The sequence below is a fragment of the Poecilia reticulata genome, linkage group LG7, assembly GCF_000633615.1.
Source record: "Poecilia reticulata strain Guanapo linkage group LG7, Guppy_female_1.0+MT, whole genome shotgun sequence".
NCBI lineage: Eukaryota > Metazoa > Chordata > Actinopteri > Cyprinodontiformes > Poeciliidae > Poecilia > Poecilia reticulata.
Window position 1 is genome coordinate 28,956,183 of NC_024337.1, and position 15,308 is coordinate 28,971,490.

Genomic DNA, 15,308 nt, shown 5'->3' on the forward strand with positions numbered 1-15,308 from the left:
GCCTATTTTGCAAAACAAAACAAAAAAATTTGCAAAATTTTCAGTCTCCAGATGTGTAAATCTGATTGAGAAATACTCCAAAAGACTTGGAAGAAGGTGATTCTAGAACAGTCTCGACTGTGCAGGCTGAATACAAATGCACACCATACTTTTCGGCTTATCTGTAACGTAAACTGAAAGCCATGTGTTGATATCATTCTGCTCAGCTATTATGCACTGCTTTGTGTTGATCTGTCACATGAAATCACAGTCAGTATTTAGCAGTTTGTGTGTGTTTTTTTTGTCCCTGGCACTTCACCCACTTTGCCTGCTGGTGGTGATCAGAGGGCCGGTGGCGCCGATGCATGGCAGCCTCACCTTGGTCAGACTGCCCCAGGGTAGCTATGGCTACTATCCAGTAGCCTGCCACCATCACCGTGTGAATGTGAAAGACTGAATGTTGTTTAAAGCACTTTGGATTCCCTTGGACTTGATAAAGCGCTATACAAGCACAAGCCATTTACCATTTGTAATTTTACTAATGGTGGGCGATGTAAAGCAGTATGAACACTAGAAATTTATTGTATGCATATTTGAAGCCTTTGGCAATTTATGGGGTTTTTTCTCTCTGCCAATTGCCTGTTGGTTGTTAGAGATGTACTTCAAAGAAACTGAAAATAGAGTTTAACTCTACAGATTAACATTTTAAACAAAGAGGGAAAGATTTTACACCATAGAGCCTGTTGCTCTTATTGATTCATTAGATTCCCTTCACTGCATGGCAACATGTTTATGACTCCAGATTAGTTCACACTTCAATTTGTGGCAACCTATTACCAAAGTACAAAGGTGTGTAGATTTTGCACATTTGTATATTTCAGAGATTTGTCATGTCAATAATTGAGAGCTCCCGTATCTTACATTATGTAAGCTGGCACATTTTTCTCCCAGTTTAGGTCAGAGCAACAATTCTTTTTTTTTCTTCTTCTTCTTTTTTGGAGGAAAACAGGACTGTATTTTAGTCTGATCTCACTTACATCACAGCCAAGTTCTTTTTGGGTGCAAATCAAGCAAAAAAAAAAAAAAAAAGGTCGCTGTGAACATATTTCTGTTAAGTAAACACAGAGGTAGGAGCTAGATAACAGCCCTGCAGTTTGTTACAAGCTCCTACTGCGAGCTTGTTCTCTGATTGATATGACTCCCGCATTGTGCATATTGTCAGAGCGGTTTCTAGAAAGTGAAATGACAACATGTTATTCTGACATCTGCTCTGATTTATGCGTACAGCTACAGCATAAACGCCCGCCTGTGTCAGCTCGCTTTGACAGCATAATTGTGAGCGCAGCTGATTCTGGTCCTGGTTCTGTAATTGCTATCCTTTGCTGGCGGTGCCTCGGGTGAATGCGGTGAGCGGCTCCCTCAGGTGCTACTACTTTCTCTTCTTGTGACACACAGGTGACAATTTGAAGCACATTAGAGAAAATCAGCTGCCTGTAAAAAAAAAAAAAAGAATGAAGTCGGGGATAATGGTTGAGCAACTATAATGGCGAGTCATGCCACTTTTAAAGTAATTTTGTATTTCAGTGGGGATGGACTGATTAGAGTCTTTATTTCCTTCCACTATCTCCTTGTTTGAAGACCACCGTGCATAATCATATTTTACCCTAAATGTGGCTCCTTTCCCCCCCACCCGCCATCGTTTCAAGTCAAACACATGCTTCGCTTGGCGGCTGATCTTCGTCAAAGTGTATTTCTCCACAGCTCCTCAAATTTGCTGAAATAAATTACAGAATAGCAGCAAGTTGCTGAGAAGGGTACCTCGCTTTTGCAGTGGCAGTATTTTCGGTTTTGCAGTTTACTTCTGAGAAGCTGTCAACAAAACCTCGGCTCATTTCGAAAAACCGAACAAATGTATTTCCACTTGCACGAGCTGTACTACGCCTCTCAGACCTGGAAACCCTAAAGGGGGAACCGGCATTGTTTTGACATCCTCCATATTCAGATTTTTGTAGCAGATCACTGCTGTCACCCTGGCACAACACATCAGAATAAGTTTTTATTTTTAGCAGAATATGTGCTACGGAATGCATTTGATTGGTTTTGAAGTTTGCAGGATGCCATCACGGAGACATGATGCATGACATCTGCATAGGATGTAATATCCATGGTAACACGCTTCCTGTCCTCTCTTTGCTAGCCCAGCCTACTAATAACAGCATACTTTTTTTTCACTACCAACCTAAACAGACATTTGGATTAATTTTTTTTTAAACATAGATGTATCTATTTATTACACTAGGTGCAAATAACTTAAAATGAGATGATCAATCTTCTATATTTCAAAATGCTTAATGTATCACCTGTCCATGAGTACAGATTTTATGATCCTCACTCCTGCTCTGTCGTACATGAGTTGGAATTCACCCAAATACCATTTATCTACATGTCTGAGTGAATCCATCCATCTGTCTGACAGGTTGGGTTGAACACTTTCACACTCACAGATGCTTTTATTTCTTTTTTTTTCCATTTTATTTATTTATTTTTCTTTTCCTTTTGATCACAAACAGCTCTCCTATCTGGAAACTATGTCTGACACAACAAAGGTTCTGCAATAACAGCCTCTATGATTACAACTTGATTTTAGGGAACAAGCTGAATAAACATTTTTTGCAGGTGTGAACAAAGAAAAAAAAAAGCCAACACAAAAATATCTGACAATGACATTTTTCAAAAATAAAATTTGAATGATGATTTTTTTTTTGTATATCTCTGAATAAAATAGCTCCCACTCCACACATTTCTCCAACCACTCATAAAACATTAGCTAGGCAGATATATTTTTCTTGTAAAACGGAGTTAATTGGCCATCATCTTACATCTGATAAAATCTGTCCAGGGTAAGCCACTCGTTTCAGCTATCAGAAAAGCACCAATCGAAGTCACTAACCTCCAGTGTTGGGCTGCAGCGTGCGTGTTATTAATTATCTCAGAAAATTGGCAAATAGTGCAAATTTGGGCAATTATAATGCATTCCCCTTGTGTTTTTTTTCCTATTTCACACCTGAATGCCTGCTGACCTAAAATAATGGAAGATAAATCGCATGACTCTAGAAGAGGGTCATGGATGACGCAAGCTGCCGGGCTATTTGTTCATCTTTGTGGTGAACAAGATTATTTTTGCTAATTTGGAGTGTCTGACTCCAAATCAAGCTTTTATTTTATGCTCCTTTTTTAGTAGTTTCATTCATCCACAACTCTGCCTAAAATGCTTGGAGTAGTGAGTAGGATTTATATTAATTCAGAACAGTGAGATTATTTGAACTGAAAACATAAATATTCTAGAGGATGAGAGTCGCTGCTCTACAGGTTGACTTTGTCAACATGAGGCACCTCAAGAGCTGCTCACTGACTTTCTTCAAAATAAGAGCGTCAAACATAGATACATGGATGCTAAGCTTGAATTGCTCTTTCTGGGGTTCATAATAATAATTCTGGGGTTGCTTTTTACTTCATCAGAAAAGAATCATATTCCAACAGAAAACAGTTCAGCCCTTGATGGCCATTTCTGTTGATAGTAATTAAGCAAAGGCGTTCACAAGTTTATGCATGGAGACATTGGCTGTGATAAATTTTACAAAAAGAAAATCTTACATCATAAAATCTTAAAATTTTACTCTATTTTGGAAAAGAAAACATTTCCCCTATAAAATTACAGCCTATTGTCTCCTTATTTAGCCATTACTGGTAACGCTAAGTGATCATTTTGTGTTTCGAGGAACACTATCATTTCTCAGAAAGCAATATCTCAGTCGTTTTTGAAAGTATTCAAAACGATCTAAATGTTCTAGACAGTGTCCCTATGATTTAGAGATGTTCTCCCATCAATCTCGTTTCCCATCTATACATCTGTCCTTAATGACCCCGGCTGTGTCTCCTCCAGTTTCATGGAAAACTCTCTCGTTAATCTCCGTGACGGAGAAATCCTGAAAGCTATCCCGTATATCTGTCCATCTGTACCCTCTGAAAGACAGTGATCTCATTGTTTGCAGTTTTCACTTCAGAGACGGCAGAGAGCCTGTAAAGCGAACACACTGTTCTGATGGATTTCTGTCAGTTTTGCTGCACGTGTAGCCTGTGAAAATAAGAAAGCTCCTTATGCAACTGTTTAAAAAGGACACAAGGATGAAGACGGCTTTAAATATCTGTTGACCACTAAGGAAAGTACAATGCAAAACATAAATAGAAATGCTAATCTGATTATCTACTGTACATTTGTACTGTGATAATCAGATGATTTTAGCTAATTTATTTGTATTTAAAGTTTTGGACAGAGTTTAGCTGACGACAGGTCATTATTTTTAATCAAATGGACACAGATTGTTGTGGAATGTGGCCAGGATTAGTAGACATCTTTCTCTTCGATTCATTTATTTTTATTTTTTTTGCCCACTGTTCAGCTTTGTTCTAAGCTGTACTCCCGCACAAGTTCAACCCCCATTACTCCAAGGAGCTGAAGCATGAAATAGGCTTGCCAGTATATGGATGTCAGATTCTGTAACTTTAAGGCACAGAGTGCTTGATCAACACTGACTGGTCAGAAGGGAAGAGATCAAGCAGGGAGTGACACTGCTATTTAAACATCTCTGACTTCAGATTTTACTGTTCAAACAATCACTAAATGTGTCTGTGGTTAGGTTTGGTTGGGCCAAATGTTGTTTATGTTGCGTTAAAAAGTGGTAATGTGAAAGCATGAAACAAACGTTAGTCTCTCGGTCGCCCCTTGTTCACCGGGATGCGGTGGGTTTTTCTTCATCTCAAGCTTAGGGTTCTCTACCAGAGGCCTGGGAACTTGAGGGTTCCTTACAGTATTTGTTATTAAAACTGCACCCTGCTGAACTGACATGATGGATGATCTTTTTGAGCCACTTTTCCAGTGTGGGAGGTCACTGTCACAAGGACTCCGATGACCACAGATGCCTTCACCTGCCAGGTGTTGTCCAGCTCTTCCCTGAGCCCTTGGTATTTCTCCAGTTTCTCTTGTTCCTTTTTCCTGATGTTTCCGTCATTGAGGATGGCTGCATCGATTACAACGGCTTTCTGCTGCTGCTTATCAATAATTACAACGCCCGGTTGGTTAGTCGTAACTATTCTGTCCTTTTGAATCTGAAATCCGTCAAGATCTCAGCTTCGTCATTTCCAGTTTGACCTTGGGTCACCCGGTTTGTATTTCACACTGACGTCTCTGCACAGTATTCCAGCTGCTTGGTTTTGGCGTTCCACGTACGCGATGATCAGAATCTGTAGACTTCTTTCTAATTTCACATTTGCGTGGTTTTTTTTTTTTCCCCTGCTGCTTAAAACATAGACATAATGATGATGATATTCACCTTTAAAATAGATGGAAGTGTGTAATATAAGTAATTAGTGTGGTTTGAACTGCTGTCTCTCTGTGTGCTTCCAGGAGAATGTAGACTCTTAGCTCTACACTGAAATCTCTACTGAACATTTCCAGATTCATCATGATCCGTTACAGAGGTCGAAAGGTTGAACGGAGAAAACGGCATAACTTCGCTCTACTCAGTTAAGATGCTGAAAGTCTCGCTGTCTGAAGGAATTTGGAAATCGCTTAACATCTCATAGAAAACACAGTTGTTGTCAATGTGACTTTGTAGCTCTTGGTACCAATCACCAGATTGTTTTTTTTGCCTTGTCTCTTGATTTATTTGAGTAACCAACGTCGCACATCCACACTTCCATATTTGCAGTCTCCGAACTTCAGAGCAATCATGAGTTTATTTGGGGGTAAACGCCACAGAGGTTTGCCCTCATTACTGTTCCTTTCGTCAATAAATCACAATCCATCCCTTCTTTTGTGTTCTCCGGAATACCAATCTGTCCTCATCACTTCCTCCGTTAATGCATAATATTAGTCTGATTTCTATGATGGAGTGCCCGAAGGCGAGATATTTTCTTTTCCTTTTTTTCCTCGCTGCTCATCAACCATGACCTCGCCATCTCCTGAGGCGACGAACTGAGATTGTTCTGCTCATGAGGATTGACTGGCTAATCCAAAGCAATGCACTGTCAGATCAGGCTGAGGCTAGAGGCTGCTTCATCAGTCAGAGCTTAGGCATTACATCTGTCATCTGCCGCTGATGAATTTGCTGTCAATAGCTCCTAAAAATTAGTTTGTGTGATGCAGGAAGAGGGAGACTCTGCTTTATTATTATTGACTGGCTATCTCATTTGAGATGAAAGAGTACTTGAAACACATTTGGCTGTTTCACTTTGGCTGACGTGTGCATAATTAGGTGTGGCATTAAAAGCATCGTGTAAAAAAAAAAAAAATTATATATATATATATGCAGGTCACCTTTGCCTCCTTTGTGAAACAGTAGCTTTTATGTGAAACTTGCTGAAGCTCTATACTAACGGTGAACGCACTGAGTCTTGTTTTCATATTTTTGCAGAGTCCAGCACTCAGTCTGCAGAATGTAACTTATTACCTTGCAGTTGTCAAAAGCCACGGCATCAGGAAAAAAAATAAAATAATAATTACTTTGCTTCGCAAAACTCAAACCTACAGAAAAACTACAACTTACAGTATTTTCTTTTTCTTCTGGATTTTGCGAGTCGAGCTGATTTAGTGAGTTAGTGGTTCTTCCTTCTTTTGAATGTATAGAAATATTAAAAATAATTTAAAAAATAATAATAATAATAATAATAATAATAATAATAAAGCCCATTCAAATTTACTATAAGTACCATAATATGTTCAGTAAACATGACTTTCATGTCGCTGCATGAGACCTGAATAAACTCGGCTGTTTTTCCAGTGTAGCGATAGTAACATTAACCCACCTGACCGGCGTTGTGCGGCGACAGGTGGGAAAGAGCTCTGTTACTTCATGCAACATGGAGCCCGAGAAATAAACAATGAGGCAAAGGCACCAACTGGTCTGATGCCAATACAGAAATGTATCCGCAGCCTGCACAGGAACATGTTTACTCTACTAAGGTCCGACTGCACAAAACGGAGCCCTTTTGGTTGCATGAAATAAGCTTAGACCGCACTGGTTTTAATCGAATCTGCATAAAAATTGATCCGTACGATAACTGCACACAGTTCACTTAGTAGGAAAGTGCAAAGGTTAGTAGAACTCCATAAACTCCCTGATTCCTAGTTCTACTTGGGTTCCCCCCTCCCCATTCCCAATCACATCAGGTGTGTTTTAAAATCGATAACTGTTTATTTCAAGTCCACTCAAAGGGTTCCTGGAGAGGTTAAGCCATTAACCCGTGTGGTACGCATTGTGTCTCTGAATAGATTTCAGACAATGCTTTGGAAAATGGCTATTTCAGCAGGGATGGGACTCGGTCGCAGAGTCCAAAACAAATGAGAGGATGTGAGTTGTTGCCTCCCATCATGAAAGCACTTGCTGCCCGCATTCTTGACCCCAGCGGCTCCTACATCCCCCACCGTTCTTAATTCACACATTCCTGAACTGGGTTGTACTTTTTGTGCTGCCTCACTTTGGTACAATGCATGCTCCGTTCGGGCCGAACGCTTCCTCGTTCTTCTGGAAAGGAAATGTGTCCGAGACAACTTCTAGACGTTATGAATTAAAACAAACTTCAGCACATATTTCTGAAGCAAATTTGAAGTGCCTCGCTGATGTCTTCAAATCCCTTGGACTTGTCAAGATTATGTCATGATTCCTCCACAAATTTTGATTTTGACCCACTTCCACTGGCTTTCTTCAAGCTTTGAACTGCATTTAGCTCCGTCCAACTATTGATCAACTCTAACAGCTTTCCCTCTCTTCCACTTCATAATGCTGCCACTGAGTATGGAGAGCTTATGTGAACAGCCTCCTTCATTTCAGCCTCCTTTTTCTGTGTTTTTTTTCTTTTTCTTGTTTTCTGATTTTCTCACATATTACACTATGCTACGGCCCTTCTCTGATTATTGCTTTCCTTGCCCAGTTTAGCTGAACAGCTGTGCTATTTATATTGGTGATTGAACAATACTCCTTTAGCAGATCGAAGTCATGTGATTCCTGGTCTTCGTAATGTTGTTTGTTCTCTAGTATTTACAAAATTAGGAAATCTTGGATCCTTCCTGATAGGATCCAACCTTCCAACAAGGTGCTTCTCTTTTAAATTTCCAACTTTATTTTGTTCCACAGCAATGGCAGCAGTGCATCCACAAGATTATGAATGTATCAGGAAAGAAAAAAAAATACTTCATTCAAAAAGAGCACCTGCTATAAAGCTAAGGAGCTAAGGAGTCTGCAGCCAGGCTGAACAAATACCTCCAGTTGCAGGAGCCTACTGGCTGTTAACAGGTCTGTGGATGTGTGTGTGCATGTGTGCGCGCAGGTGTGTGTGTGTGTGTGCGTGTGTGTGTGTGGGGGTGTGTGTGTGTGCGTGTGTGTGCGTGTGTGTGTGGGTGTGTGTGTGTGTGTGTGTGTGCCCGTGCGTCCCTCTACAAGTTGGCTGCATAAGAATTCTGCGGAAACAATAAGGGTGTTAATTGATTTTGTCACCGGTAGCAAGCAAAAAGAAGAAAAAAATTGAACTCCATCCTGTCTTTCCCTCCCACCCTCTCAAAAGACTGAAAAGCAATCTAAAAATGATCCCCCTCTAGACACTTACTGTCGTTCTCCATCAATTTTCCACCTCCACAGCTGTTGCAGCCAAGTCCAATTTCAGCTGCCTCATGGCCAGTGAAATCTCTGACAGATTGCCGGACCCTTCTTTTTTTTTTTTTTTTTGCGACTTTCGTTTCCGAGTCCCGCTACTTTTTCTTACATGTGGGAGAGGAGGAACATCTGGATGGAGGAGACGGCGTAAGTCGGGAGTTTGTGGGGGACTGGGTGACATAAAGACAGAGACGGATAGAGAAAGCACCTCAACATGACACACTGCAGGAACCTGAGGAAAGGCACCCAAAATAAGTTTGGAGTTTTCCTGGGAAACCTTTGGTCATCAAAAAAAATGTTAATTGTCAATTTAAATTTTGATCTGATCTTTTCTCATTTTGTATCACATTTTTATCACACCATTACTTCTCATCATGAAGAAAGAAGGATGAGTTTTGTGTCCCTCAAGAAGTGCTGATTTTTTATTTATTTTTTTTTAGCAATATTCCTACAATTTCCCTCCATCCCAAAACTGTCACATAACAGATGCGGGATTATTTAGAGGGACAGTTTTAGCCATTTTGCTTAAATCACGCAAATAGGAAGCGACACTGATCAGATTCATAATTCACCGCTCCCAATTGCATGTCAGCTGATTTATGGCTGCTATTATGCAAATGCACACACTCAGAGCGGCCGTTTAGATATGTGGCCGAGGAAGAAGGTTTTATTTACGATTTCAGTGAATCTTATTAACCGGAGTCGGTTTAGGGGATTGGAGAAGAATGGGACTGGGAGAGAAATCACGAAATGTACATAATTCAAGGATCATTTTATAAATATTCCTCAAACGATTCGGTCTAATCTCTCTCAGTGCTCATCATAATAAATGTCAAGGAGTGCAGAAATAAATTGTAAGGAGAACGTACACGTTTTAGTATTTAAAAAAAGAAAAACTGCCATTTTTGTTTGTGTGCGTAGATCCAAAATAAAACACGATTTCTGCGTGTTCGTGTTATTTAATCAACACTGATATTTAAAAAAGATGGATCTTTTTTATTCATCTGGAAAAACATAGGGATATTTCATTGTGCATGAACATGATTTTATTGTTATGTCTTCAAGTTCATTCTTGTCTAAAGGAAAAGCTTTACTTTACGTTTTTGAAATCTGACAGTGGACTTAAAACCAGGAAAAGAAACCCAAAATTACTAAAAACAGTGTCGTTTATATCGCCACTGAACCCTCAGCTAGTTCACATCTGACATTATCCTTGGATCTCCAGTGAAAAGTTTCAGTTTAAGGTGTTGATGTCGACCTTCCTGCATTTTTTGGCATGTTTTGAAAGTTGTTTTGCTGCGACTGAGTCCTCTCAGAACAGAAAGAGGCGACTGTTTAAATGGAGAGAAAAAAAAAAGATGTCTTACTGAGCAAGTAGGCAACAGATGGTGTTGAAGGTTCATCTATAAAAGCAGCATTTGACCTCCACCAAGGTCTTTATCTAGAGACTTGGTGTTGGCGACAGGCTCACGCCATCTGAAACTAAAAGACAACCTCGTTTCGCCAGACTCACTTTGTTTGTGCTCACAGAAACATCTGTTCACGCAAGTTTAGTGGTTTGTGTTTATTTGTATAGGAAGGAAAAATAATTAGTAGCAAAAAGGTTATGCTGGCCTTTGAGCGCAGCTAAAATGAAAGATGCATAATACGATAAAATGTGTTTGTGTTTTAATAGCATTTCATTTTACTGTTTGTATGAGTCCTTGCTAGAATTGTTGTTTTCTTTTTTAAACGTATTCTTTTTTTTCTAGGTCATTGTACTTTTATTTATCACAAATAAATAAAAGATATAATTGATTGAATTAAATGAAGGTCTGCAGAAGCCAACGGTGTGATCCCTCATCACACATCAACCGTTTCCTGTTGTTGCTTATTCAGACAGGTGATCTTGCACAGCGGGGCTCGGATGTTGACAGTCTTGTCTGTAATACACTGTAAGAATTTGGCAAGCTTTCGCTGCAGCAGTGGACTGCATACTTGTGCTACTCAGAATCCCGACAGCATTGAGTCATTGCATGCCTGATTATAATCGGGAAAGGCACTGAATGAGAATGTAAAAACCTCCGGGCGACACATTCACTTCTTTTGAGTGCCGCCTGATTAATGTCGAATCATATCTGTTAATAATCATAACCCTAAACCGTCCGGAGGGGCCAGCAGAACTGACTGGGGCCACAGAATCGCAAGCTGGTACATCAGAAGTTCCTTCTTTGAAGAGACATCTGGGATTTCATCTGAAAAATTCACTCCGAACCAGGCGGACCGAAAATGTTCTGAGAGAGTAATAGGAAGACGTGTCTGTCGATCAATGTCACAGATGAGTTTCACCTGATGATGCAAACAAAGTGATAATAAACATGGAACCAGTTAAATGAATTTACAATGAATGCTCCATTTATATGAGTTGGAGTGCAGATGAGAATCATTTTAAACACGAACAAACGCTCAAACAAATGTATCTCTGTTTTACATCCAGTTAGTTGATGTTTTTAAATCAGGAAAAAAAATGCAGTCATTAAAAATATTGGAATCGGAAGCTCCTCTGAAAAAATGTCAGTTGTGATGCTATTAGTATTTTTTTATGAATAAACTAAATATCTCTAAACTTCTCATAAGTATTTATCAGGAGTGGTAGTGAAAAAGTGCACAAGCAAGACAGTGCATCCAAATTACTCTCTCAGATATGAATTTTATTCATATTTTCCTGTTAATGCTGTCCCCCATAAAGTTATCTCTTCTTTTTGGAGACGCCTCCATTTTGTGTTGCTTCCACAAAGCTTTAGGCCAAATAAGACGGGTGAATGTATTAAATTAAGATGAGTGCTGAGCCAAAATGTCCTGCAAAATGGGCCATATGGGAAAAAAAAATCTCTCTCAATGCTTCCTGTAGATTGGTTCATTTTGCTACAGCTGGCTGGTAGAGAACTCTTTTCAGGTATAAAATTGATTATGTGCCACTCTTGTTTTATTTACAGGTGTTATCGACAGGTACTGAAAAAAATCATGCTATCATAAAATGTATTTTGATTTGAAAAATAAATAAAACCTCCCTAATAGAAATGCGGTCTGTCTGTCTATCTGCTACAAATTCTCAGTATTTAACGGAATAGGAAGCAAAAGAAAGATTTTTGGTCATTCTTACTTATACAAAACAGGAAAAGTTTAGTCTGATTCAAAATACTGTGTCTCTTTGGTTTATGTAAACATCTGGTCTCAGTTAGATTCATTTTGTACATTGAAACTGATTCAAACAACAAAAAAAAGTTGGATCAGTTACGGTGTTTTTGTATAATTGTCTATAAATTATATTTCCCAAACATTTACAGATATATAAATTTCATGCTTGAAAGTTGTTCATTTTGTGGTCATTACAATTTACAACACTTGCCACCAAAATGTTTTCAAGAAATTACTGAACAACAACCCTCACATGTACCCTGAACATTGATAACATTACAAAACAATTTGACATGTTCACTGATACAAATTTTTACTTTTCAGAGATGAACAAGGGATTTTGAGAAATCCGTTGATCCATGGTGTTTTGTTGTTTGTATGAATTGCATACAAACATTTGGAAAATGTACCTACTGTTTTGCAAATGTCAAAACCGACTGTTTTGACATTTTTGAGACCTACCGGTACCGTTTGTTGATTTGAGAAATGCGCCGAAGCCACCGAGACAAACTGCAAGCTCTTTTTCAGTGTCCCCATTTATCACCTTTGGTATTGCTGCCTTTGGACAATATAAAAAAGTAATGAAAATGTAAAAAAATTAAAAGAAGGCTAATGAATGGAAAAAAAATTGGGTATGTGAGTATTTTTAGGTTTTAAACCACCTGAGCTTTACCCCATAACCAATTATTTCCAAATGGGACAACTGTTCTGGTGTCCAGTAAGGGTTATGCTAATGGAGTTGCTAATCATGCTCATTAATTATACCTCCTTCTAATGACACTTCACTAACAAGTGTTTCTTTTTCTCTTCCAACCTTCTTCTAATTGGGGCCTGCTATGCAATGCATGGCAGGAACCGATTGTTCTACGCCTAATAGAATGTCAATTTATTTATTTATTTTTCTTACGTCACCGTTAATGCGGCCCAAACCGCTGCGTGCACCCCCACAAAAGTGGTATCAAAATGTTCAGCTTGATCCAGAGAAGGGAGTTATTACTTTTAGTGGGATTCTGAGTTAAAATGACGACATAAATTGATAAAAACTAGCAAAAATCGAGCCTGAGTGTCTCACAGAATCAGTCATCTTTCTCTCTGAAACACACACAGCACAGTGGAGGGAGGTCTGACTCCAAAACTCTTTTTAACTCCCCCTCACAGGCACAAATATTGGCCTATTGGTCTAAAAGTCTGTTATAACATAGAAACACATGCCTGCTCCTGTAAAATGTTTTCAAAATGTTGCTAGAGCTTATGGTTATATGTCAGGGTCCTTGAGACCGACGCTGGGTGTCTCACAAGAATAGATCAGCATCAGCAGCATCCTGTCTGACAGAGAGAGCCAGCCCAGGTGCAGATAATTAATTACCATAGCAACGGGGCCCAGAGAGAGGCCCCGTTGCTATGGTAGTCTCACAAACAGGCAGAGACGGGTCTTACAATGCATTGTGGGAAGAATACATATTTTCTGTGCCTATTCATATTTTGCTTACATAAAATTATTATTTCTCTGAATTTTTGAGTGTGAATTAAAATCCTTAGTATGAAGGTTGAAAATTGTTTAGAAATAAACAATTACCCACTGTCTTTATGGTTTTTATTTTGGACCGTGAGTGAGAACCACATGTGCGAAGCTTATAGTCATCAGGCTCGACAAGCAACATTGTTTTGTCTTTGCCGTTACTCAAAATTTGGTCACAACTGAACGGTAAGATAATCAAGATTTAATAATGTTCACATCATGATCAATCAAAAAAAATAATAAATCAATGTATAGATCTGTTCTCCACTCTTTCTAGAGACAAATAAAAACATGCTCAAGATTTAAGAAAACATAAGAGGAAGAGGAGCGAGGAGTGATCTATCGCTGTTATAGTATTTAACAAATCAAAAAATAAATTCATACTCTTGACTCCCAGCACATTTAAAAAACAATATTTTCTGTGGAGACTTTCTTCAACTTTTCTTCCCATCCACACTGTGTTCATACAGAAATACTGGAGTTGGGATGCAGGATTTTACAGTGAAGTGGAATTTATGCAAAGCACTCGATAACGGAGCTTTGCAGGACGGGGCAGAGCGGTTTTCCCCCGTTCCCATCTTACCCCTTGGCCCTCAGGGTGCATGAAATCGAGCAGAATGAGTCCACCCGTCTTTTTTTTTCTAAATCACTCTCTGTATGGCCTCATCTATGCAAGCACATTTGTTGGGCAAAAAGAGATAAATTTTTTAGATAAAGGCTGATGTGCTGGAGAAAACTTTGCCATTACTCTGTCATGGCTGTGTGAGAAACATGAGATGTTGTAGAAAAGAGCACTTTAACATTTTTTGGCGACTCGTGTTTGTGAAGGGAAGAACCAGCTTCCACCACCACTTTCTGTTTTTCATTTTGTTGTTTGCGGTGTTAAGCACTTTGAAGCGTTTGGTGAATATCGAATGAATGCTGCTGCTTCCAATTCCTGTCACAGAGTAGTTTCACCAGGCAGCTTCAAAAATAACAAAATAAAGTTATTCCACTCATTAGTTATTCTGTGAGTGTGAGTTATTCCATGATTACTATTATTGATAATATGGGATTTAGTGTGGCACTTATCTCAATCAAAATAAAACTTGTGACTTCCTGAGCTCCAAGTCATTTGTGTTTCAGTAAGAACAGTTCAGAAAACGTTTGAGTGAACCTGAACAAGACTGGATTAATGAGAACCCCCTATCTATCTACTTGATTTTATTTTATTTTTTTTACTTTGGCTTTAAAAATAAAAAATAAAAAGGAGGTCAGCGGGTTTTCATTCAACTCTCTGAAAGCTCTCCTCCTCTCTCTTTACATTCTAGTCCTGCTGCGCGAAGAGGTGGCCCAGCTCCAGGAGGAGGTGCACCTGCTGCGGCAGATGAAGGACATGTTGAGCAAGGACCTGGAGGAGACCCAGGGAGGCTGCTCGGCTGACGTCCTGTCCGCCACGGAGCTGCGAGTGCAGCTGGCCCAGAAGGAAGAGGAGCTGGATCGGGCCAAGGAGGCTTTACAAGGTAAGAGGTCCAGACAGGAAACCATGAGCTGCGCGTTGAAGCAGCAACGGTCTTTATTAGAACAAAAAAACAGACTGCAAAATACTTGGAACTTTATATTAATGCAGAAAAATGACCGCATACAGAGAACCAATGGCAATAACATGTTTTGGATGATGGCATGTTCATGTATTGGAATGGCCCAGTCAAAGTACAGACCGAATCGTAGTTGATCATTTGCAGGAAGATTTGAAAAGGTTGCATTATTTTCTTTCCACCACTCCATGTTGGCTTGTCCAAATAAAACCCAGTCAAATAAATTGAAGTTTGTGATTTTAACATAGCGGGCTGCACAGTGGCGCAGTTGGTAGAGCTGTTGCCTTGCAGCAAGAAGGTTCTGGGTTCAATTCCCGGCCTGGGGTCTTTCTGCATGGAGTTTGCATG

General features: G+C 39.4%; 1 protein-coding gene across 3 annotated transcripts in view; it reads left to right on the forward strand.

Moving 5' to 3' along the window:
- LOC103467993 (kazrin) overlaps positions 1–15,308 on the forward strand; it is a 166,770-nt gene that overhangs the window by 124,470 nt on the left and 26,992 nt on the right. For all 3 annotated transcript variants that reach the window (XM_017305778.1, XM_008414774.2, XM_017305779.1), the window contains exon 5: positions 14,694–14,885. In XM_017305778.1, the coding sequence (XP_017161267.1) occupies positions 14,694–14,885 (192 nt within the window). The remainder of the gene's footprint in view (positions 1–14,693; positions 14,886–15,308) is intronic.